The 24,682-nt window shown below is 40.1% G+C and overlaps 1 protein-coding gene across 1 annotated transcript in view; it reads right to left on the bottom strand.

Annotated features, from left to right (window-relative positions):
* Bdnf (brain derived neurotrophic factor) overlaps window positions 1-13,204 on the bottom strand; it is a 29,838-nt gene extending 16,634 nt beyond the window's left edge. The window contains 1 exon segment of the mRNA XM_005064810.4: window positions 12,872-13,204. Within this exon segment, the coding sequence (XP_005064867.1) occupies window positions 12,872-13,189 (318 nt within the window). The 5' untranslated portion in view covers window positions 13,190-13,204.
* Between the last annotated feature and the right edge of the window lie 11,478 nt (window positions 13,205-24,682).

Raw genomic sequence — 24,682 nt, 5'->3', positions numbered from 1 at the left:
CTTTTACATAGCCCTGTCAAAACTCTACTGTAGAAAATCTTGTTTGGTCAGGTATGGTGGTTTACCTGCAATCCAAACAGTGAAGAGGCAGAGGCAGAAGAGTCTCACCAAATTCAAAGCCCCAGCTACATATGAGTTCCAGGCCAGCCAGGGCTAGAGTGAGACCCTTTTTCACAATTGAGCAAATGAGTACGAAAATAGATAGATGAATGCCTATTTGGATTAGATAACCACTCTGCTACGCTCCATTTGCCACATTCTCCCAGGCAGTGAGACTGACAAAATTTCTTATTTCTAAATAAGGCACACCATCCTCAGAGAAAAATGAGACCAAGAATAAATCCAATAAGAATGGTAATAGTTATGGGAGGACGACCTGCAATACATGCCATTCACAACGTGGAGATGTTATCTAGGTCATAAATCATGCTGCTTTCATATGACTCCTATTTGCATAATGCAGGAGGCTGCCTGGCAACACTGAGGACAAAGTGTGCTGACAGTGCACCACAGTTCAGTGTTTATATTGTGCTCTGGAATTTTAATTTACCATATAAGATACTAATTACTTAATTATAAACTTTGTTGGAAGCACAGAATCTTCCCTCAAAAGAGCATGCCTTGGGTATGAATGCTCTTAGCAAGACTCCTCTGTGCCTGGAGGTGTATCTCTTAAAGTCAGTCCTGGAAATGGTGTTGGTAATAGAAAAGAGAGCAATGAAAGCCCAGGATACAGAGCATCATGTAGGAAAATTTTTTTTTCTGTTCCAATAAACACTTGACCTCTTTAGAGTCAACCTTGTTAGTTAGATGAATAATGGATGTATATCTAACTTTTCATTACAGGGAATTCTGCAAGTGGCAACATGGGCGCATTCTATGTATGTCATTAGACCTGTCAGTCCATGTCCACAGTGAGACATTATGCTTACTGTGTCACTGAAAATCAGGGGCAAAATAAAAGACTGAATGTTCACTTGGAAATTTCTCATCTGACTACAGCACACCATAGGTAACTCTATGGAGAGATGGGTGTTCTCATACACTGTTAGTGGGAGTTTAAACTGTTGCACCCTGGGTTAGGAAATTTTAGGGAATCACTACCAAAACTGTAAGTGAACTTTTCTATAATACAGCAGTTCCAGCCAAGAACAGATACACAGACAGGTGCACAGGCACAAATAAGCACATGTACACATGCACATGTATGCATATATGTAACATATATGGTCATCAATTATGACACGATATATAATAGAAAAAGCCCAGTTATCAACTATGGGAAAATAGAACCACTGTAACTACTTAAAGTCAAATTTAGGCAGCTATGAAGAACATGCTTTCCCTCCATAAGCTGGAATGGAAAGGTCTCTGCTATATAGTGCCAAGTGACTAAAACGAGGTACAGAACATTATATTACCTTTCCTTTACAAATGGGGGTGGTAATGACAGCCGTATTTACTTATATGTCTATAAAGCAAATAATAATGGTTTCACAAAACAAATAATTCTACACTAATGTCAGTTATAGGTGTTGTGTGGAGGGTAGGTGCAAGAGGAGCTATACCTCTCAGTATAAATGTCTTTTTAATACTATTTTGGTATTTGAATTATGTAAATAAATTAAGTATAACTTTTGAAATTAACCTGAGGTCTAGATTGTACATGTTGGTAATCTCTGTACTTGGGAGGCAAAGGCAGGAAGATTAAGAATTCAAGGTTATCCTGAGCTACACAGTGAGTTCAAGTCCAGCCTAAGCTATGTAGGGTTCTGCCTCAAAAGAAATGAACTAATTAACAAATTAACTCACTAAATAAGAAAGTTTTAAAAATATTTAACCCTGGGGATTCATTGTTTAAGACCCATACCCCTCTGCTGTGGTGTTGTGGTACTCAGAAAGTTTCCTATTTCATCTTTTGGTACATTTCCATGGAGGAATTAGTGGAGGGGCAGGGCTGGAGCCTGAGAATGAGAAACATCAATTTTGATCTTTCCTCTTGCATTTTGCATAACGCTAACCTTATTAAGTGGCTATTTGGTCACTTTTAGATCAGCAAATTGAACAAATTCCTAGGTGGACAGAGTTAAGGGCCTGTGCCTCACCTCTGTGATACATTGAGAGTAAGGATACTAATCCTTCTGTATTCAGAGCATTTTTTAAAAAAACTAGTATATATGCAAGGGATGTGTGACCCAAAGAGGGGTGTACAAATTACTGTTATGACACACGGCCCGAGACTGAGAGGCAAGCATGAGTAGAGGAGGGGAATACAACCTTTTTCCTGGAGTATCTAAGGCACTGAAATACTGAATGAGGAAGTAAACTTCGCAGAGACAGAATAAAAACACAACATAAAACAAGAACAAGCTGACAGACAGTGACTTCAAGAGGAAGGCGTGTGGTTACAGGACTCCATATGTAGTTATCTTCAGTGTTTTGCATTCTGTAAAGTCTAGGCAAGCAGCTATAGAAGCAACTCTAAGGACACAGACTTGAATATAAACATGAGGTCTGTGTTGAATGTAGGACCCAGTAGAATGGCCCCTCACCCTGTGAATAGTATAGTCTTTGGAGCAAGTGTCTACTTCACACAGGTGGCATCCAACTTACTTTCAAAATCAGATGGAAACTTCAAACATTTCTGAAAATGTTCCCCAGAGGGCCATTTACCCCAAATTGGAGACGGAATGAAAAACCATTCTTTAAAAGGCACCTCTCCCCAAACAACCCTTCTCATCTCCACATGTCCAGTCATCTGGAAAGCAGATTTACCATTAAATGGATGGTCAAAGCTGCCCCACAATGTTAAACTAATCAAGGAAATCTAAGCGTTGCTTTCCTCACCTTCCTGGAGTGAAACATTCCAAGAGGCTGGAAATAACCACATGTTGATGCTGTAACCCTGGGTTCACTGGCACTCCTCTAACTCTGTACCAACATCCAGATGCTGGGACAGGAAACCAGCTACTTGGAACCCAGTAAAAGTAAGTAGAGCCCTCCCTTCTACTTTGATTAGTGAGGGCCTCCATGTGAAGTTCCTGGTTCTTGGTTCCAGCAGGCTGTAACTCTGCTTCCAGCTGTGTTTAAGCTGGCTAACTCATACAGTGTACTTGGGGACCTCCCATTTAATGAAATGAGGGACCTGAACACACCATACAACTTAGAAGACAGATTTCGTGGGACCCATCAGTCATGTTAATCAAAGTGATGCTGGTGGTGGTATGGCAGGAGCAATATTTCTCAGACAAAGCTCCTTTGAAGCAAGCCCTCTTGCATAACACAGGATGGGAAAATGATTTCCCTAAACATACTTGTAGTCCTCAGAACTTAGACACCTTTCTCAAGATCAAAGAGCAAGTAAGAGGTGTGTTGGAATCAAATTTAATCATTAGACTCAGGAGAGGTACCAGGCATGAGCTACCTCATGCAAGTTGTATTTGAGAAATATTTCTGTGATATGAAGAAAACAGGCTTCCCTTAGATGCTCTAAATCATGTTTTCAAGACTAGTGCACCATCTCCAAAGCTCCTAACATCTAATCTGACAGAGACGTGATACGCAACAGTGATTTAATGGTTGTACAATTAATCACTATGCTTAGAGATGCAGAAAACAACTCAGACAGGGCAGGCTTATCATGGACAGGAGTCTTTTTAGTGGAAACAGAATTCCTTCTGGGTCTTGAAGAATTGGTGTAATGGTGTGAGGAGAAAGTTAATAAATAAGAAAATTAGACTCAGAATTGTAGGAAATTTCTGATCTTGTCCTTTTTCTGTTGTAAAGTAAAGCTCATTTAGGCATGAAGCATGTTAATGAGGCATTTTTCTGTTTGATGATAAGGTATTAAACCATCTTCTGGAGGGGAGAAATGCTAAGAATATAGCACAGTGGTAAGTGCCAGTCTAAATTTTACACATATTAACACATTTAATCCCCCACTAGCCTGTCAAGAGTTTTAGGCACAGAGTAAGTAACTGGCTGGGGTCTCAGACTTAGTAGATGTTAGACAAACTCCGCCCTTGGGTTCAGGAATAAGGACTTTGGTCTTTTGCTCTTCTTTAGAGGTCTCTGATAGAAATTCCTTCCAGGTCAGAACAATATTTAATAATCCTGCCATTCAGAGTTTCTGAATGTCTGGTTATTTGGAAAACTGCAAATCTAGGAAGCAAATGATTTGTTCCTGTAAACCGTTGGCTATTAGGTTTATGTGGTTTCTAGTTCAGGAGATCTCAAATATTTTTGTATGATTGAGACAACTGTGCAAATTGCTAAACACAGCACATTCCCAGGCTCAGTCGGTCTTGGATTCTAGGACCTCATATCTGTATTCTTAAAGTCTAAAAGGCATTTCTGATGGTCACCATGTTTGGGTATTGGAGCTTTTTATGTTCTATTTTACTTATACCTCCAATAGTTCACTCACTGACCTTCAGTTTTATGAAATATGTGTCCCAAATCCTATATCTATTCCACCGTTTGTTTTTGTTTACATAACTATCCAACTATAAGGAAATCATTACCATGAATGTGAAAACTACATAAAGAATGAGATAGGCTAGATGTGTAACCCAGTGGTAACACTTACTTAGCATGCACAAGACTCTGGGTTTAATCTTTTAGTAGAAAAAAGGCAAGTAAAATACTCAGTAAATTCAGAGGAAGCATTTCGAAATAAATATTAATTGTAATTATAGTACATTTTAATGATAAATAAATGCTTAGTTGTTGCTTTTCTTCCACTAGAAGATTTCCAAAGTTCTACAATGGGAAACTTTGGAAATTTTTAAGGAAATATACCTTTCAAGTTAGTGTTTTCTGAATGCTCTGAACCAGGAGGCAGGTGTAACTGTCAACATTAGAAACTCACACAGAAACATGTTGGGGGACTGACACCTTCACAAGAAACAAGCAATATTTCATCATTTCTCTGCTAAGGCCTCTACCTACTGATTCTGGTTGGGAGCAGTTCACTTACCAAGGAGGTTTTGTGGAGTAGTGTCATGAGACATCTAGGGGAGGTGCAGTTGACATTGACTGGCAGAAATAACATGCCGCTTGCCTGTTCTCCCAACTAGACTAAAGTTGCTTGTTTTACACACACACAAATGCATGCACACACCTATGGTCTCTATGTATGATTTTATTAAGGAAAATGCTGTATGCTATAGCATCATGCTTTCTAGGTTTTACAACATGAATTTAGAAGCTAACGTGTTTGTCTTTCCAATTTCATTTCAAAGAAAAGATTAAGAAGTAACTTCTACCATTAGACAATAGGTTTGGTATTACATAGAAGGCTAGACCATTTGCCATTTACTAATCATATAGGTACTCTCCCTTCTTCCTTCTTTCTTCTTTTTTTGAGATTCACAAAATAATTATGTAAATGTTTGCTTCCTTGAATATTGGGAAGCTAACTATCTCTGAGTTGGTGATGCCAACTGTGCTGTATTTATATGGTTATAAAGCATGGTCAGGAACACAACATACATATTAATACCATAGATAGTTGAGCAAAATCACTTCCTGACTCCAAAACTAAGTAAACAAATACTTTGTTTCATTTGTGCATTAATCTTCTATAATCCTGGCCCAAACTTGTAGTAGCTCCACAAACAGCTCCTGGTTATAGCATGGACTTACACTGAACCTGCAATTATGTAGAGAGCCCAAGTTTTCCCTTCCTGTCAACTGTCAGCCTTCAATTCCGTATCCCTAGCCCCCTATTCTGTCCTACTGAGTTTTTAAAAATTCAACAGGAGCTGTGGCAATAGCTCATTTGTAAAGCACTTGCCTCAAAATCATAAGGGCCAATGTTCTGTCTCCATACCCCACACTAAAAGTGCAATGGCATGTACTTGTAATCCCAGTATTGGGGCAATGGAGACAAGGAGATGACTAGAATTCAGTTACCAGCATGTTTAATGTACTTGGTGGGCTCCAGGTCAAGGAGACACCCTGTCTCAAATAACAAGGTGGATAACATTGCCAAGGAATGACACCCAAAGTTTTCCTCTGGTCTCTACACACAAACATGTGTCCATGCATCCATATATGAACACTCATAAACATCTAATTCACAGGCACGCCACACACACACACACACACACACACACACAAGTAATCACAGTATTTCACACTAAATAAATGTAAATGATCCAACTTCTATCTAGCAGCAGAATGCCTACAGTGCCTGTTGGCTTTATGTTTTGATGTGATAAGCATATCGTCTGTGCCTTCAGACACATCATCAGCCAACACTTCGTGCTGGGTGTACTTTCCCAGTGTTGCATAAGAGAGAACACCTTGGAGCCTTTGCTCTAGGAATGTGGCCTGGGACTCTGCCAAGCATCTCCCTTCAGCATCATGATGGTAGATTTCTCAACCGTTAGGTTCTATGTCATGAGAAAGTAGTGTGTGTTTAAAAATGCATCAATACAAAAGTGCACATGTGAAAACACAGAGAAAGTTGTGTCAATTTGGACCCAGGTTCAGGTTTCAAAGGCAGAGGAGCCCACAGAAAATGCAATTGCTGAGACCGAAGCTCCAAAGCCAAGAGTGATTAGACTCAACGCCAGGTGACAAAAGCTTTACTGAATGAGCTTCCACTTCTCTCTTTCTCTTGGAGTACAGGGAGGTGCTTCCTTCCTTCCTTCCTTCCTTCCTTCCTTCCTTCCTTCCTTCCTTCATTTCTCTGTTTTTCCTGAATAAGAATGTTTTCTGATTGCTCCCATGGAGGACATAAAGCATGTAGAGTAGTTACTTTCTTTGGTTGCCATGCTGTCTTTTCTTACAAGACACTGACACATTTAATACATACTGAAATTAGTCCTTGAAAGACACAGGAAACAGCATCTCCACTCACACGTGAAAACTTGAAGACATTTAAAAAATCACCTGTAAGTTTCTGGTTTTTGTTTCAATCAATCTTAAAATGTCAAATGTTCTGAATATAATTTAACGAGTGAAGTAAATTATGCATGAAAAATTTTAGAACTAAGCTAAATGAATGACTTTTATGATAGGTACTGGGAAAAATAAATACTGTTAAATATTTCCTACAGTTTTTGCCTCCCTGACAGCAAAACAAACACCTTTTCACCTTTTTTCTAAAACAGTTAAGATCTTTCATCAACAAACACAGAATCTCAGGCAACTACTAATGAATTTATCTGTTCCTTTAGCAACATATACCAATGTACCTCCTTAGACTGACACCATTCTTTCTGGATGCTTATGTGGGATCATACAGAGGTACACTAACTAAACATAAGTTTATGTAACTGGGGAGAAGTTTGAGTCAACTTATAATTACTGATACTTGTTTTAATCACTTTTTAATGTTATTTACTCCTAGGTTGATGTTATCTTTATCATTTCTTTCTACTTCTTTTTGTTTTCCTTACTTTTGAGGGTAGATGTGTGTGGGGGGGAGTATAGCGGTGTTTAAAAATCCCACCCTACTTATTACCCTGTGTTTTATTCTTAAATCTTCTCAAATCATGAAAGTTAAAATTAGATCAGAGATGAAAGACATTCCTTAAGATCTCTATACTCCATTTATTTGGTGTTATTCTATCTCAGAAAGTGGAATGAATTGCCTTTGGCAACAGAGTAAAATCAAAACCTTTGTATTCAGTGCTACAGTACAAATCCCTGAAAACAAAAAATAAATGGGGGTGGGGAGGCAGCCCTTGATTCCTGGCACTGAATTTTAAATTGACTAGCATATTAAAATTCTTAAACATACTTAGTGTATAAGTTGAGCTAAGGAATTGTTTACTTTAAAAGCCACCTGCAAGGATACATGTTACTCTTCCCTTCCTTCCCCCTCTCCTCTTCACACACACTTCGCAAGTCTGAACAGGGTGGCATGGAAAGTTAGTCAGTAAAGCCATGGAAAGTAGTCTGTGTGGCAACAAGGTGACTTCCTGGTGAGGCTGGGTAAATACTTTAGTGGGCATGATGATTTCAATGCTGGGTGAATTTCTTAAATTAATCTGAAATGCTTTTTGTCTTTCTATTACACACTTACCAAATTTCATATAGACTAGTTGTAATTAGAAAGCAGGCTGCTGTTTTTTGTTCTAGAAACAACCTGAACTAAAGTATGATGATTAAAAAAAAACTCATGTAATCTTTATGTACTTCCTGGTATACTGAAATTAAGATATCCTCCTTTGCCTGCCCTCCTCCTTCCAAAACTGTAGAGGCATATCAAAAACACAGAAGGTTGCCATAAAATCCCAGTCAAACCAAAGCAACCAAGATGAAAGCACATTTAAGAGCGCCAAGGTTCTGCAAGCTTTCAAAATCAGGACATAACTACCAGGACAACCAATGAAAAGTTCTTTCAAGTAAGCGAACCTTTGGGGACACTGTGTAACATCCATTACTCTCTGGGCTCTTTGGAAATCAACTTTTACTTTATTATGCCTGCCACTGAAGCTTGTAAATTATGGTACTCCCCTCAGTCACTCTCCCATTATATACCCTGTCCCCTCACTCATCTAATGCAACCCATCCTTGAACTTCAGGCTATCTATAAATGAAACCTCAGGGCAATGAGCTACTTCATAGCCATCCACTATATTTGGTCAGATTTGCCTCACCAACAGTGTGTCTCAGAGTTTGTATTTGCACTTGAGTATTTACATAATGAAAATTGTCATACTGCTTGTGATAATCTCTCTGTGTGTGTGTATATATATGTGTGTATGCGGATACATCATGTAATATATATGATAGATATAATGTGATATGAATATATCATACATTGTCATAAAATATATATGACAGCATTCACTTCCCCTAAAGAATTTTCAAATGTTAATGCAACTACTGAGTTTCATTATTTTTTAATCTGTTAAAAATGACTCCATACATTCAATAAATGGGTCCATAATTTTTCAAAGTTTTCAGTGTCCTTATGATGGAGTGATGTAAGTTATTGAAATAAAATTATTTAGGATTAAAAAATCTGAAGCACTACGTGGAAATTGGAGGAACTTTAAGAATGCACATCACATTTCATAACTTTTAAAGTACTAAAGCCTTACTAATGTTTCCAAGGCTTAACTCCCTCATGATAGTGACAGAAGGATTTCATTTGCCAACATCATTTATTGCTTAGCATTACTCCATACTAGACAGAATAAATGGAGGTACAGTGTAACCGGTATGTCTGCTCATTCACTTCTGATGCCCATCTGTGTACGTTATCTATCCTAATAAAGAAAATGTATTATATTGCAACTTAATGTGGTTATCCTTCAAATGGCTTCTGCCTCCATTGAACAACAGCCAGCATTTTCAACTTGGAATTCTGCAAAAACTCTCTTCTGATTCCTCTTTAAAATGCAATTCACAGCTTGAGATCACAGAGCCTGCCAGTGGCTGAATGGCTGCACTAGGCGACTGAGAGTCCTTCAATTAAGCAGCAATTTTGCAATTAGTGGAAACGGAGTACTCCATAACAATTGTTTGAAAACAAGTTGAGACAAGTGAGCAATTACCCTATTAAAGAGATATATTCACTTTCATGGTACTAAAAGAGCCCCCTCATACAAACCGAAACCTTCCCCACAAGGAGACACAGGCTGAAAATTATGTTTTAATCACTAGAATGAAATCAGTCCAGTATAACTGTTGCAGCCAGAGTGCTTTTCATGAAAGACAGTCAGAGGCTTAGCTGTTGTCCCCTCTCTATGTTCCGTTTTCATTCAGGAGATCCACAACTGCTCTTTACTCTAGGACTACATTCCTACATCTTAAATTCTTAATGAACTACTTGTGTGTGACCTTTCCTTCCAAGGTGTACATCTTAGATTCTCTTGATGCTTAGAAGATAATGTTTATGGAATGCAAACCTGTTGGCTGTGCTACAATTTACAGCATATAGGGATATTGAGTTGTGTGGGGGAGATCTGGGGAGGGATTTTACTGAAGGCTTTAAAGATGAGTGTAAAAAAGAATGAAAACAAGCTGGTTGCTATACTATCAGGTGGGCGTGCTCAGCCTGTTCTGTGTGCCAAGTTACAACCCAGAGCTTTTATATTTGGAAGAAATGAGATTATCAATCATTTACATTTTGACTATTAAAAAGTTGGGACTCTTAAAACATTTCGGAAGCAGGGAACAGCTTACATTTTAATGTTGTCCCCTTTAAACATAACATCCAAGACTTTGAGCTAAGATTTTAGAAATTTACATTTACATTTACTATGATTTCTTCCTCCCAGCAAATCAAAATGAACTAGAAATAACCCAGCTACTTCTGTCTCTTGGGACCTTTAGGAGATTTAAGCAACCTATGTACATAGTATAAACGTGTTCAGAGGTGAGGATCGAAACATTCTAGGCAAATGATTACTCTCTAGGCTCCTCTGGTTTGCGATTAACAGTTACATACTTCCAGGGCATCCTAAAACAGATTTCTTAAATGCCTTAGTTTCTAGATACATAAAGGTGACAATCCCTTTGGATGACCTTAAGTAGCACTTTAAAATAAACATGATTTCTAATTACCAACTTAGCTGTGAATAGGCTGTGAGAGATTCTAGAAATATGTGAAAAATTACTGTTACTCTGTCTTTAAAAAATTGTTATGTCTAAGTGTGTCTGTAATGGTCTAAAGCTTCAAGATGTGTGCGCCATGTACACTGGTCTTGTTTATCTGCAAATTATTTCTTTCATCCTAAATCATTTATAAACAGGAACATTTTAATTACTTAAAAATTCTCTATATAACATGTGTTGTGTGTCATAGTATTTACTATTAATATTTACCAATATGTGTCCCATTTGACAAAATAACATAGACGAAAACCAGAAAACAACTTTATGGTTCTGGAATTCCAATAATGGTAACTACCATATTTCAAATTCCAGTAAAGATTACATTTCAACAAGTGTCTGTTTCCTTTCTCTTACCTTCAGAGGTAAACTTGAAAAATACAAAACAAAACAAAGACTCGAAACCTTTTGCAAAACCAGGGAACTGCCGTAATTATTTCAAAACCCCCCTAGTGTTATTTCAGGTCCCAGTGCAACGGATTAAGTCTATTATGTGTAACAGCTTGAAGCTGTTCCTGTTCTAACCTCAGATCCCTCCGACCTGAAAACAGTGTCGCCTGTGGCAAGCTTAGAGGGACCCGGATGCTTAGCGGACTCAAACCCGTAAATAAATAAATAAATAATGCGGAAAAAACAAAAATCAATCGTAAGATCAAAATGGTTTTTGACCTTATAACTAATGTATTAAAAATCGATTTTGGAGAATTAAAAGGATATATTTTCAGTAAGTTGATCCAATTGTTGGGAAGGGGGACTCATTTAACCTTTTATACACAGATAACAATGATCCTGCCTAATTACACACCGCTTTCTTTTGAAACGTAACGTATAGGAGACTTAATAAACAGGAAGAAATATGCTTCTAGCCAAGAACAATCTGAATTCTTGAGAGGAAAAAAGTAGTTCACTGGTTGTGGTTGACACTGAGAAGTATGTTGCAGGATACCGAGGAGACCCTGAAGTAAGATCCAGTAAGTCCCAGGTCATGGTCAAGAGTGGATCATCAAAGCACCCACCCCAGCGATATAAGGAAAGAAGCGCATCGAGTTATAACTCCCAACCTGTGCCGCACATCTCAGGAAACTGGTCCGAAACACCGTTCAACAAGTTTTTCCTCACACCCCACTAAAGATCCTCAAAACTACCCCCAAGATCTTCCCCACCCCCATCCGACCGCCCCAGTAGCTGCTCTTGGCAATGTGGCCGGCAGAGGGCACCCTCTACCTTCCTAGAGCAGCTCTTCTGGCCCTCCTCTTCCCTCCTCTTCTGGATCCTCCCTCTCTACCTCTTGCTCTCCCCCGCCCCCCACGCCTGTCCCCATACCCAGTTCCCTAGTCCAGGCTCCACCCCCAACTCACGAATTGTTTTCGCTAAAACACCATTTCACCCCCGTAGCCTATAGCTCACCCACCCCAAGCCGCCCCGGAAGAGCCCCCCCGGGCTGCAATTTCCCCCTTTTCCGTCATCATCAAGCACAAAGTCCCAAGCCCCATCCTCAGCTATTTCTTTCCAGCCTTCACTCACTCATCTATTCCTCTTCCTGTTTCAGCATCCCCAGAAACCAAAAGCTGTCGTTTCATCCTCCATAGACACCCAATCTACTCCCCGACCAAAGTCAAAACTTTCACTTCCGCGGGAGGATGCCCTAAAAGAGGCACGCAGAATGGGCAGAGGGTCGCATGCAGGCTGTCCGGGAGTTTTGCAGATCCTTTCAAGCCCTAGCTGCAAGACTGGTCCCAAGTTTTTCCTTGGACCTGTAAGCAAGCTTTGGTATTACGCGGTGGAGAGCAGGTGACAGTGTACAGCCTTGTGATACCCAGGAAAGGAGACGAGGACAGGGGGCGCAAACATCCACTCCCGGATCCCAAACCACTGAGGTCCGAATCCTCTTGGAGAGTGCCTAGCGGGTGGTCAGGGATCCCATCCCAGCCCTAACCCGGTACCCTCCGTCTGAGCCCCCGACAGCTGGCGCCCAGCATCTCTCACCACCCTTCCTCGTCTGCGGGAGGACTTCGAGGATCCCCTGAACGCCGGCTTAGCTCCCATGGCGCAAGTCGTCCTATCCCCTTGGCCTTTTCTCTCGCACTGCAGGGAATCCCGGGGTCCCGCTGTTCCTTCGGGTCCTGGGCTCCAGGGAGAAGGTTCCTCAAGAGCAACCCCGCCCCTCCGCTGTCACAGGACGAAGGTGAAGCCGGAGTTCTGCGGTCCCACAACTTCTCATTCCCCCAGCCAACTTTCCCGGGCGCACGCGCCGCCGGCTCCCGCGCTTAGCCCTACGCCCGCAGTCGCCTACCTCGGGGTCCACACAAAGCTCTCGGATCCCCGGCAGCGGAGTCACATCGTTGTCACACTCTTGGCCCCTACGCCCTGCCCCGGGCCCCGTGCTCTTTGCCGTCCGCCCCACAGCAGCCGTGGCAGAGGGAGGAAACCGGTCTCATCAAAGCTTCCCCAAGCGGAGGTGGCGCGTCGCCCTAGGCGGCCTTTTTCTCCAGGCCCGGGAGTCCCCGGGGCTGCGGGGACCGTGCCACAGCCAGCCAGCGGGTGCGCCCTGGCGCGGCGGCAGCGGCGGGCACCCAGAGCTCAGCCAGCGCCAGGCGCTGGGGTCAGACATTATTTAGCTCTTCGGTTGAGCTTCGATTGGTCAGACAGCGCCGCCCCTATCCCCTCCCTGCTCCGCCGCGCCACTGATACCCATTCGGGGCGGCCGCTTAAAGGGGACGCCGCGTCTTTTCCTCACGGGGTCTTAGCCCTCGGGGACCTTCGGGGAACCCCTGACCGCCCTGCACGGGCTTCTCGCTATTCTCTGGGAGTTCGCCACTTAATCCCCAAAGCCCTGCGCCTGCCCTCCACAGGGTGCCCTGGGCTAGGAGGGGTGGTCGAATCCCAGTTTCCAGGAACCCAGCTCCTGGCAATGTGCCCCGGAGCAGGAGAAAGCGCGTGCGAATCCCATGCGCCCAAATCTTTCTTCCCTGGTTTGCAACTCTCCGCATCTTTCCCATCCTAGCACCCAAGTTCTGTGGGAGAGGGCGTGCATATCCCCCGCCCAGACACACCTTCCCGCACCTTTCCTCACCACAGAGCTAGGGGAAAAAACCAGCACACAATGAAACTGCACTGAGTGTGCGGGGTTACGGTTTACTCCTCTACTTTAAACACACCAGCTTAACCAGAGTTCGTGCCCTGACCTCTCCGGGAGTTTGCCTAATAGAATTCAATCAAGATAATAACAGTATTTTTTATTAATGAATAACCCCGGATAACATTACACCAAGTTACTGCTTCTAGCCGGGAAGCCTAGGCAATAACAGACCTCACTAAAGCCATATGCTTCCCAGCAGACCAAACGGGGGAGGCGGGGGGGGGGGAGAGAAAGAAACAGAAAGGAAAAGAGAAAGAAAAGAAACCCACCTTTTTCAGTCACTACTTGTCAAAGTAAACATCAAGGCAGCTGCTCTGGGGAAGACCAGCCCCCAAGGTCCTAGACTCTTACTATATTTTTCCCCTTCCCTTCGGTTAATAGGGAGAGGGGGGGACCAGTCTTTGGTGGCCGGTACTCCTGTTCTGCAGCAAAGAAGTTAAATTATTGATAGTGGAAATTGCATGGCGGAGGTAATACTCGCACGCCTTCAGCGAGAAGCTCCATTTGATCTAGGCAGAGGCTGGGAGATTTCATGCTAGCTCCGGGGGTGGGTGGGGGAGCGGCAGCGAGAGCAGTCCTCTCCTCGGTGAATGGGAAAGTGGGTGGGAGTCCACGAGAGGGCTCCACGCTGCCTTGACGTGAGCTGTCATATGATATCTCCTCTGCCTCGAAATAGACACTCTAGTGCACGAATTACCAGAATCAGAATTCCGCGCATTTAAAATGATACATCTTTTATTAGAAGAATTCCGTTCCAGGGCATTGCATGCTTTGTAGATGTTTTCACTTCCAGTCCTAGCGAATTAACACACACACACACACACACACACACACACACACACACACACACACACACACCCCAAGCCTTCATTACCCAGGCAACAACACATTAAAAAAAATCTTTAGAGTTCAGGGTGAGGGGTGGGTGAGGTGGGGTGAGTAAGTCGCCCACTAAGACCACTTCCTCCCAAATAGTGGTCTTTGGGCTTCTCTTTTGCTTGTAGTAGAGAGAACAATTCAGTGGCTAGGGCCTGGACGAAGACTTTCATTTAGATGTTTGATGAACTCTCCCAAGCATCTACCTGAAACCCTGCTTTGTTAAACTTTCCTCCCTTAACCCAGCCAATTAGTAAACGCTAGGGCAGACCTTCATTTTTAGGAGGCAGGAAGAAGAGAAGAGGGCAATACTGAGCTTGGAGTCCCATCTCTTGTTAACATAATCACTCGAATGCATTAAAAGGGAGAGGTTCCTTCTTCTGAGGTTGGCCTTTAGTATGGCTAAGTCAGGGTCCAGGGATTTGCATTTTAATAAGCAATTCCTTTACAGACAATCTCAAGTCATACCACGGAAGACTCATGTGTGACTCATAGAGGAGGCACAAATGACTATCAGAAACTCTTGCACCCCAACTCCTGTGGGCCCTTGTGTGTGAATGTGCATTTTTGTTGAATCTTAATGACTTAATCATTGCTAAAGCATTGCTCTATGAATATCTTTAAATGCTTGAACATTAAATTTGCCAGAGGAAAAGAGGTATGAACAGTTCCCTTTCCCAGATGTCTCATGACTATCAAGAATGAGCTGTTGAACGGAATATAAGATATTATTGTGTACTGAGATTCATTTACCCAAGGGCTGATAGTTAATAAAGTGAACTAACTAACATTTGCTATTTGAGAACTTCCAAAAACTGCTGACAGACACCGTTTCTGTTTTATAAGCAAAGAACCAGCGATTTAATACCATATGTTAGTTTAGCCAAGTGCATAGTAATTTACTCAAGTGCACATATTAGAGACACACCTTAAAGGCCTCCAGAACTCCAGCTAGAAATGCCCCACTTCTACTCTCTGTCCTTCAGTAAAGGGAAGTCATCAGAATTCAAGGTCCTTTCCAGTCCCGTTGGAAACTGTTGGTCTGAATAGCTAAGTTATTCAAATATATGCACATTCTGAGAGTGTCACTCACAGTTAGCTTTGCACCTCTGTCAATTTCATTGAGCACATGATCAATATGAAGGATCCTACAGCACAGATGGTGGAGTTTATTGTGAAATAGCTAATGTATATGAAATGTGCAGGAGAAATAGAGAGCAATAGAGAACAGGAATCTGGGCTTGGGCCACCTCCAAGACCCTCTGTATTTCCCTAGGGTATAGGCTGAATGTAACCATGATCCCTTCGATTGTTATAATTTAAGTGGCCATACTGCAATCTTTAAAACTACCTGTATATCTTTCAAAAGGACTAAAGTAGTCTTACCCCCAATTTTAAAAGGAAAATAACTTTAAATCAGTTTCAAACTTTCCAAACCTTACATTTATCAGGAATGAGTTCTGACCCCGGATTTTGATTTCTTTCTTTTCTCAAAAGTACCTTGCAAGAAAATGCCCCTGATAGCATCGTCATTGCTGCTCAGGTAGATGTTACATACAATCTTCCTTCTGTGGAACTCACATTTCCCTGTTAGCACTTCTGCTGAAGGAACCAGGCTCTCATTCTGAGACTCTAATTGCATGGCTGATGTTGTTATGCCCACTCTCCCTTAACTTTATAGAAATAAATGTTTGTGTCTTCTCTTTCCAGTGGGTGGTGCATTTTTACTGAGAAAAAGACATACCAGTCAGAAAGGAAGGAGTGTTTTGAACAGAAGACCAAGTGCCAATTCATATAAGCCTGATAAAGTAGACTTCTGCCCACTTTTGAGTATTTTCAAATTTCCTGATTTGTGATTATGGCAATACTGAATAGTAAAAGACCACACTTAAGACATTTATCTACTTGCCATAAGAAGCTCCTTTATACTTAATAACAACAAAACCAAGATGGATCAAGTGTCAGCAGTTTGTAGTAAGTTATGAATTCTTAAAAATCTTTATTTTGGTAAAATATTCCACTAGTTTTGGGGGCTTAGATAAAACTTTGTACAGAAAGTGTCTTCCTTATTTTTGGCAGGTCTCAATATTCAGCTCAGCTGGCTTTGGAGTTGGACCCTTGAGTGCCCTCTTCTATGGGTGTACGCTAAAGCACTAACATCACTTTCATAGTATGCTCAAAGGCACTGTTTAATAAAACTAAGCATGTATTTTTATTTTTCTTAAAGATTGGCTTGTGACATAAAAGATTGTTATTGGGAGCAAAAGTTCTTTCTAAGTTTTTGATGCCAACATTTTCTCTACTATTAAAAGGTAGAAAAAACTATGAATAAAAGAAATTCAATTGCTTTGGGGCTTAAAAGTTAATTTTGAGTGAGTCTAAGTCTTAATTCCTTTGGTTTATTGCTTAATACTGCCCTAGCTAGAAGTTTCAAGAGGACAGAAGTGAGACATAAATGTGACTTCCCATCTATTCTTGTCAGGAAATAAAACTAATCCTCATTACCCAAGTGGGAACAGAGGCAGCAGGATCAGATTTGATACTGACATATTTTTCTATTAATAATTTTAATTGGCTGAGGTCAATTCTGCTATCTCCATAAGCATTTTATGTTTAATTGTGTTTATTGAAGTTTCTCAGTTACTCCCATCTTCACTCTTCTTTGAAAAACAATGTCTAGTATCAAATGAATTGACCCCAAATACAGCTGAAAATTAGAGAAAGTAATTAATACAGGAAAAATAATAAGTAAGCAGAAAAAATTTCCCTGATGAGTAGAGTGACAAAGATGTTTTCAAATCCATGCTTCATGATTTCCAACGTCTAGTTGGACCTTGAACTTGTCATTCACAGTCTTTGAAATCATTAAATAAGGCTGTTCAGAGAAAAACACTTTAAAGGAAAAGATAGTTTCCTTATTCACTAGGTAGTACTTCTCTATAACAGTCTTATAAAGCATAAAAGTAACTCTACATCATACTTAGATGTGGCCAAATTGGCCAACACCTGTTACAGGAATTATGTGTCCTGGTAGTCCTGGTATTGATAGGTAAAAACAAGGGAATGGAGCAGAAAAGATTACAAAGGCCTAAGTATTGAGTGTTGAAAAGGAGGGTGAGAAAAAGGAAGTCCCATCTGGAAACACTTGTCTAATTTAAGAAAAACATCGTAAAATCATTATAAAATTGCTGAGGCTAACCCCCTAAACATCCAAGAATTGTCTATTTGTAAACCCTCCTCTAAGTTAACAGATCTTTCCTGAGAATAAGGAAAGATTAAGAATGAAGAGACATCGATTTACTCATTATAATATGGTTATGAACATAGTCACAAGGTTATGGAACAGTTGATTTGGGAAATAAGAGCTGGCATTACTAACCAGTGTGTATGCTGGTTGTCCTGGGAATACAGCCATGGAAAGTATGAACAAACTTAAATTACTGGGTTTCAGGGCAATGCATCAGATATGCAGAGTAGGTCACCTTATTTTTGAGATACAACTATTTTTTTAATGTTTGGGTAAGGGATATTTCTTCAGTTAAAGCTCACATTTTTTCATGGACAAAAAAGAAAGAAAAGTCTGAAAATGAAATAATCATGGTGGGGTTTTAGGTAGTTGTGAACCACTTGATGGGGGTTCCAGGAATGAAACTTGGATCCTCTTGCAAGAGAAGTGTGTGCTCTTAACTGCAGAGCTATCACTCCAGTCTTTAGGTAGATTTTTTTTAAAAGAGATGTCTCGAAGTGGTTGTGTGCTCACACATGTATTTGTCTGTGTTCAGGTAGGTTTAAAGGCATGTGTGGAGGTCAGATGTCAACCTTGGGTGTTGTTCCTCAGGCACTTTTCCTTTCTAAGGTGACATACACCTTGGATTTTTGGAGAGAGGGTCTCTCACTGGCCTGGAGGTCACTGGAAGGCTCTGATGCCTGGCTAGCAAACCCTAGGGATCAGCTTGTCTGAACTTCTATAAGCTACCACACCTGGCATTTTAAGTAGGTTCTGGAGGTCAAACTCAATTTGGGGCAGCTACTTCATAGACTGAGCTATACTCCAGCTCCTAGAAGGCCTATTATGGAGTGATCTTGTGTTCCTCCCTACTTACAGGTCTATCATTGTAGAGCAGGGAAGTAGATTAAGCCTCCTTCTCAGAACTTCTCTAATCTAGCATCACTAGCACTTGGAAGCTCCTTCTTGTAGCATATTTTCATTGTTGTTACAATTAGTATCTTATTTCATTTCATCCAACCTTACTGCAGATGAAAAGCAGCTGCTTGTTAACTTCCTGGTGTTGCTAACTCACCACTCATACTTTTCTCATAGCATATCAAATCTCACTACTTTCTTTGTAAACTCCAACTTCCAGTCCATTCATCACTTCCCTTGCTCTACCCTGGGCCTCCCCCAATATTCTTCTGAAAATGTGGATTCCTGCACTCAACATGTGTGTGAAATTATCCAGGACTCAGGAAACATGGTAATCTTGAGTTATATGAACACATCTGTTGGGGGAAAACTAAGGGAGAAGAAGATTCAGTCAGATTGACACATCATCTCTTGCAAGCTGGAGACAGACGTGGTTGTTTTATAGAAGAACATGTCTTTGTATCAAAGCTGAATCTTTATCCTTAACATAAAAATGCTGTGTTATTTTTTCCAAAAGAAACAGATCCTGAACAGGATACTTAGTCTCCCAGCCACACACAATATTGTCTAAGAGTAAAGGATGTTTTGTTCTATACTTAGTGTCTCAAGTTGTGGACTTCTATTAAATTGGGTTGCTATTCTGAAGTTTGTGTTACTACTTTTGGACAATTTCTTAGAAAAAAGACTTATGAGAAACTATACTACTTGTGAAGCTTTTACTCCCTGAAAACTATTGTTTGTTTCCTTCCACTTTGTTAACACATAAAATCTAATTAGAATGAAGTTAATAAAATAAGTCCAATCACACTAGAATTACACTAACCAGCTTGGTGCCTAGAATCAAACTCTCCTCCATATTTCATCCACCAGGTATACCTCTATCATGACTTCACAGTCCATCCAAAATGTTAACAAATTCAGTGTCCTTCCTTGACCAAATTGGGGTAGAGTTGAAATAAATTCTTTTCATAGACTTCAGCATCTTTGATTGTGTCTTTAGCATCTCTGAAAAGACTATTGAGTTGTGCTAAGATCTATCAACATGTTTTCAATCAGTCATTTTAAAGCACACAATTTCTGTAAGTTGCTTTCTAGGACAAGGATGAATGCAATTTATCAAGAAGACATCCAAGATGTATGACTCCATTTTCTGTGCTATCTTACTATGCAGCTACCCTACAGAGCTAGTGTTTTCACTTCTGAGTTGGTGCAAGACACAAAGGACCCAGATACCATTCCTGGCATTCTCCCAAATGAGATGTATTTCCAGAGAGGCTTCAAGTTTGGAGTGGAGCCCTTAGAGGAAGAACACTGAATTGCACAAGGAAAGCCAATAAACATCTTATTCCCCAGCAGGAACTATAAGCCTGCAATTACGGTTCAGGCTGTGCTTGTCCATTTTCTTCTTCTCCATATCTGTAAACAACATGTAAGTTTTGGAGGTTTGTCATCGACTGTGTGTCTTTGGAGAGGGTGTTCCTCATCTGAGCATCTGCAGTACCACAGCCAGTCAGAGTTAGAAAAGGCAAACTTATGAAATGGCTTCTAAACACACTAAATCCCAATCTAAACAATTTATAACGTTTCTTACTCAATAACTCTTAGAAGTCAACTCATTTGGAACTGTTCTAAACAAGAAAGGGGTGAGACATCCTCCATTGGGTAATAAGCCAAAGTGAGTGCAAGAATGTGCAGGTAAAGACTTTCAGACCTTTAGCCAGGCTATATACTTTTTTCTGGAAAGTTCTGTATTGATAGTGTCTGAGACATGACAAAAATTATAACAGTGAAAATTGCATAAAGATTTGAAGGTTATGTTAATAATTAAAAGAAAGCATTGTTATTAGAAAGACGCAGGTTAGAGCCCAGCTTTGCTCTAAAATGAGAAGTAACAATCAGTCACTTGAAAGTCTTCCATCAATCAGAAAATATTAAAAGTAGTGTTTATGGTCACTAATATTGAGACTATCACTTACTGTAAAGAGGTGTTCTGAGGATTCCTTAAGAAAATACCCTTATTGCCTGGTGGTGGTGGCACATCCCTTTAATCCCATCAATGGTGAGGCAGAGGTGGGTGGATCTATCTGAGTTTGAGACCAGTCTGGTCTACAGAGGTAGACAGCCAAGAACAGTGACTACTTCACAGTGAAACCCTGTCTTGAAAAACCAGAAAAAGCAAGCAAGCAAGCAAGCAAGAAAGCAAGAAAGAAAGAAAGAAAGAAAGAAAGAAAGAGTAAACACTCTGAAATTGAAAGGAAGGCTTTCATGGTACCATGTACCCACCTACTTCCCTCCCTCCCTCCATCCCTCCTATCTTCCCCCTTCCTTGTATTGGGAATTCAACATAGGGCCTTACATATGCTAGGCAAGTACTGAGTCATGTCCTCAGTGTTATTTATATATTTCTTTTATATTTTAAGATAGAATCTTGACAAGTTACCCAGGCAGTCCTTGGATCCTAGTGTTCTTCTAACCTCAACTCCCATAAAAGTTGAATTATAGGCCTGTATCACCAGACCAGGTTTAGAAGGTAGGATTTTAAAATGAACCCATAAGTCAGAAAACTTTAGGTCTGAAGTTTAACTTCTCCACTTAAGATTTACTGTGTTTGTTTGGGCAAACTACTTAAACTCCCTGAGCTCTAGTTTCCTTGTTTATACAATTAGAATATAATCTGTCTCCAAGAGTTACTTTGAGGGTTAAATAATATATATCAAATATAAAGCAAAGAGCTTAGTGCAAACTGAATGCAAAACAGATGCCCCCTCACCTCACAATTTGTGTAAAGGTTCCTACAGTGTAGCAGTGATAAAAATGGAAGAGTTTTCAGAGTCATTGAGTTTATCGAAGTTGTATTAGCATTCTGAGGACAGTATCCCCTCACATTAATGGCCAGAAATTAAACTTTCAAGATCTGTTTTGAGGGGGTGGCTAGTTGGTGATCAAACCTAGGACTCTACCACTGAACTATAACTCAACTCCCAAAACTTACTATCCTTTACACAGGAGGGATCAGTTTCTAGAGCTGTGATGCCAATGCTAAGAATACATGTTATGGTAACAGGAGGCGCAATGGAAGAGCACCTACCACACTGTGACCATCTTATCACTTGGTCTTCTACCCACCATGTAGCTTGTCTAAGCAAAAGGGAATTTAAAACTTTTTCTTCTAATGCCAATTTCCTTTGTCAGAGGGAAAAACCAAATGGCTAATGCTGATATTGGCTAAATTCACATTTCTGAATCAATGCTGTGCTAATCTGTGCGTCTCACATGTTATGTTGTCAGACATGTGTAGGAGATGTTATCCAGTAGTATTTGTAGACTTCATTACAAGTAGAAGTTAGACGTTTCCGTATTACATACCAATTGTTAGTTATTTCAAAATATATCAGTAACTAAATATCAAAATTTTAGTAATCATTTTGCTGCTAGATCTTATTCAATGTATAATAATACATATATTTCTGTATCATATAAAATATTACGTTTTGTATTATTACTGCTGTATATGACTGATTTCCTTTGTAACCATAGACTTTTTATTATATTAATTTAGTAGTATTCTAAGATGAGTCTACAAAGGTATTATCAGGCTGCCAAGAAGAGTTTATGCCTCAAAAATGGCTACAAATTTCATGCTCAACATTCCATAAAGAGTAAGAGCTTAATTCTTGAATATTGATTATGGAAGTCGCTGGAGAGGAAGAAATTCTTAGAGGAGGCTGAAGGTGAAAGCCAAGGAAATCATTGTTTCCTACTAAAGTAATTACAACAATAATGAGCATGGAAGGCAGAGACCAGTCCCTGGGGGACAATGGTCTGTAGGAATACCCACAGAGAGCCCCTGGATTATTTCTCTACTCAATTTGCTATGCATTTCCTCTCTCTTCCCCATTCATCTATCCAGCGATGGTCCACTCTACTGGCTTCATATTTGGGGGAACATTCATGCAAACACTTAATTTGCATATATCATCTTACAGAGGTCTTAATACTTAAAGATTATGGGTATTCAGTATGTTTCCTTGAACCCAGAAAGATCTTAACTCTAACTCCTTCTGGTAATATTACAGATTCTGAGGGATTTCTAAGTATCACAGCAGTTACCACATATTCTGGCACTAAGATCTTAACATTTTCTTCTGCTGTTGGCCTCTGCTTCCTAGGTTTCAGAGAGAGAGAGTGCCTTTACTAAGAGGTTAAAAACATTGGAAAAGGCATTTCTATTTCCCTTAGTAATCCAGAGAAATGCTCTTATCTGTTTAAAATATCCAATATAAGTTACATGTTTCTACCAGGCTCGGGTTGATTTGTTAATTTGGGAATTAGCAATTGCAAAATGACTAGCTTATAGAAACTTTCCTTAAGGTTTATTTTTTAAGTTAATACTTGGAAATATATTTTGCCATTTGCCCAAAATAGAATTCAAGACTGATGTCTGTCATCCCTTGTGCATCAGAAGTTATTTTAAATATGACATCTTTATAAAAGTCAATAACTGCCTCATCAAAGGGCAATCATGTCCAGTGTGGGTGGCTGTGCCAATTGTTTTTGAACTGCTGCAGTAATCTAGCCAATCCTAGGGAATGGCTTGCAGTCTTTCTACTCCCACATTTTTTCTTAATTATCTCCACCAGGCTGAGTTAGCTAAGGACAGATCTATAGCATTTCCTGGATGTCCAAATGCCCACACACCTTCTGCAGGCCTTGAGTTACCAGCTCTCTTTCATGTTTCTCCTGGTTGGCCTATCTAATTATTGATTATCATGCACACATAATGCATTATTTATAAAAACAAGACACTTTCAACATGCAATATCTTTAATTTTAAAAAGAAGTGACATAAAAAGTAGAACATTGATGTCACAAAGAAAACATCATAAAATTTGATAGTGGGAATTCTACTACATTACTTCTTTAAAAATAAATTTGAAGAAATTTAAGGTCATTGTTATACCATAATCATTTTTTAGAAAAAAAAACAGTGAACTCGGTACCCAAATTCCTCCTACGTGGGTCTCAAATAAGTTGCATTTGAGTTTTTAAAACTGCATTTAGAAAGTAAAAAATTGATGGTTTTTAAAATTATAAATCATCAAAGTTTAGGATAACTTAAACTCTCCTTCCTGTGAAGAAACAGGAAATCATTTCAGTGCATGCATCCTATAATATTGGGAATGATACCTAGGATCTCATGCATACCAGGCAAATGTTCCACCTTTTAACTACCCCAGCTGTCTTTTTACTTTCTGTTTTGAGACAGGGTTACACTAAGTTGCAGGAACTGACTTTGAATTCACTCTGTAGGCGAGGCAGGCCTTGAACTTGTGATCCATCTACCTCAGCCTCCTGTTCATATACCCAACCTAGGTTGCATCTTGTACATCGATCAAACGTGGTACTGAAATGTACTTTAAAATTTATCCTGAGAACACATTTTCTATTCTATGTGTAAGGGAACAGAAACCAAGTTAATTGACCTTATAGCTATTAATAATGAGTTGAAGACAAAGCTTGAACTATGGCTTTGAATATGAGTCACGTCCCTGTGTTATTTTGAAGAAAGCACAAATCCAGATGTCTGTACTCTTCAAGGGACCAGACTTTGTCACCAGCCTACAAGTTCCAGCAAGATAAGGATCATTCAGTCTTGCTCATGGCTGAGTCTTCAAATTCTGACACAGTTTGGGACTCATAATTAGTATTTAGTACATATTGAATAAAATTACAACTGTTAATTTTCTTCAGAAGGCATACTTTGAGAGCAAATGTCATCATGATCCACTTAAGACATGCAAACACTATCTACCAAGGTAAACAAGTATCCAGGAATCCAAGACCAGGATGAAATTCCAGAGGGTTGAAAGAAAGCAAGCCAGCATGAACTCATGCATTGGATATGGGCTGGGCTAAGTGACCTCTGACAAATGTCTGGCTGTTAG

This window comes from Mesocricetus auratus, unplaced genomic scaffold (assembly GCF_017639785.1).
Source record: "Mesocricetus auratus isolate SY011 unplaced genomic scaffold, BCM_Maur_2.0 Super-Scaffold_100004, whole genome shotgun sequence".
Taxonomy (NCBI): Eukaryota; Metazoa; Chordata; class Mammalia; order Rodentia; family Cricetidae; genus Mesocricetus; species Mesocricetus auratus.
This window is presented reverse-complemented; position numbering and strand designations above follow the sequence as displayed.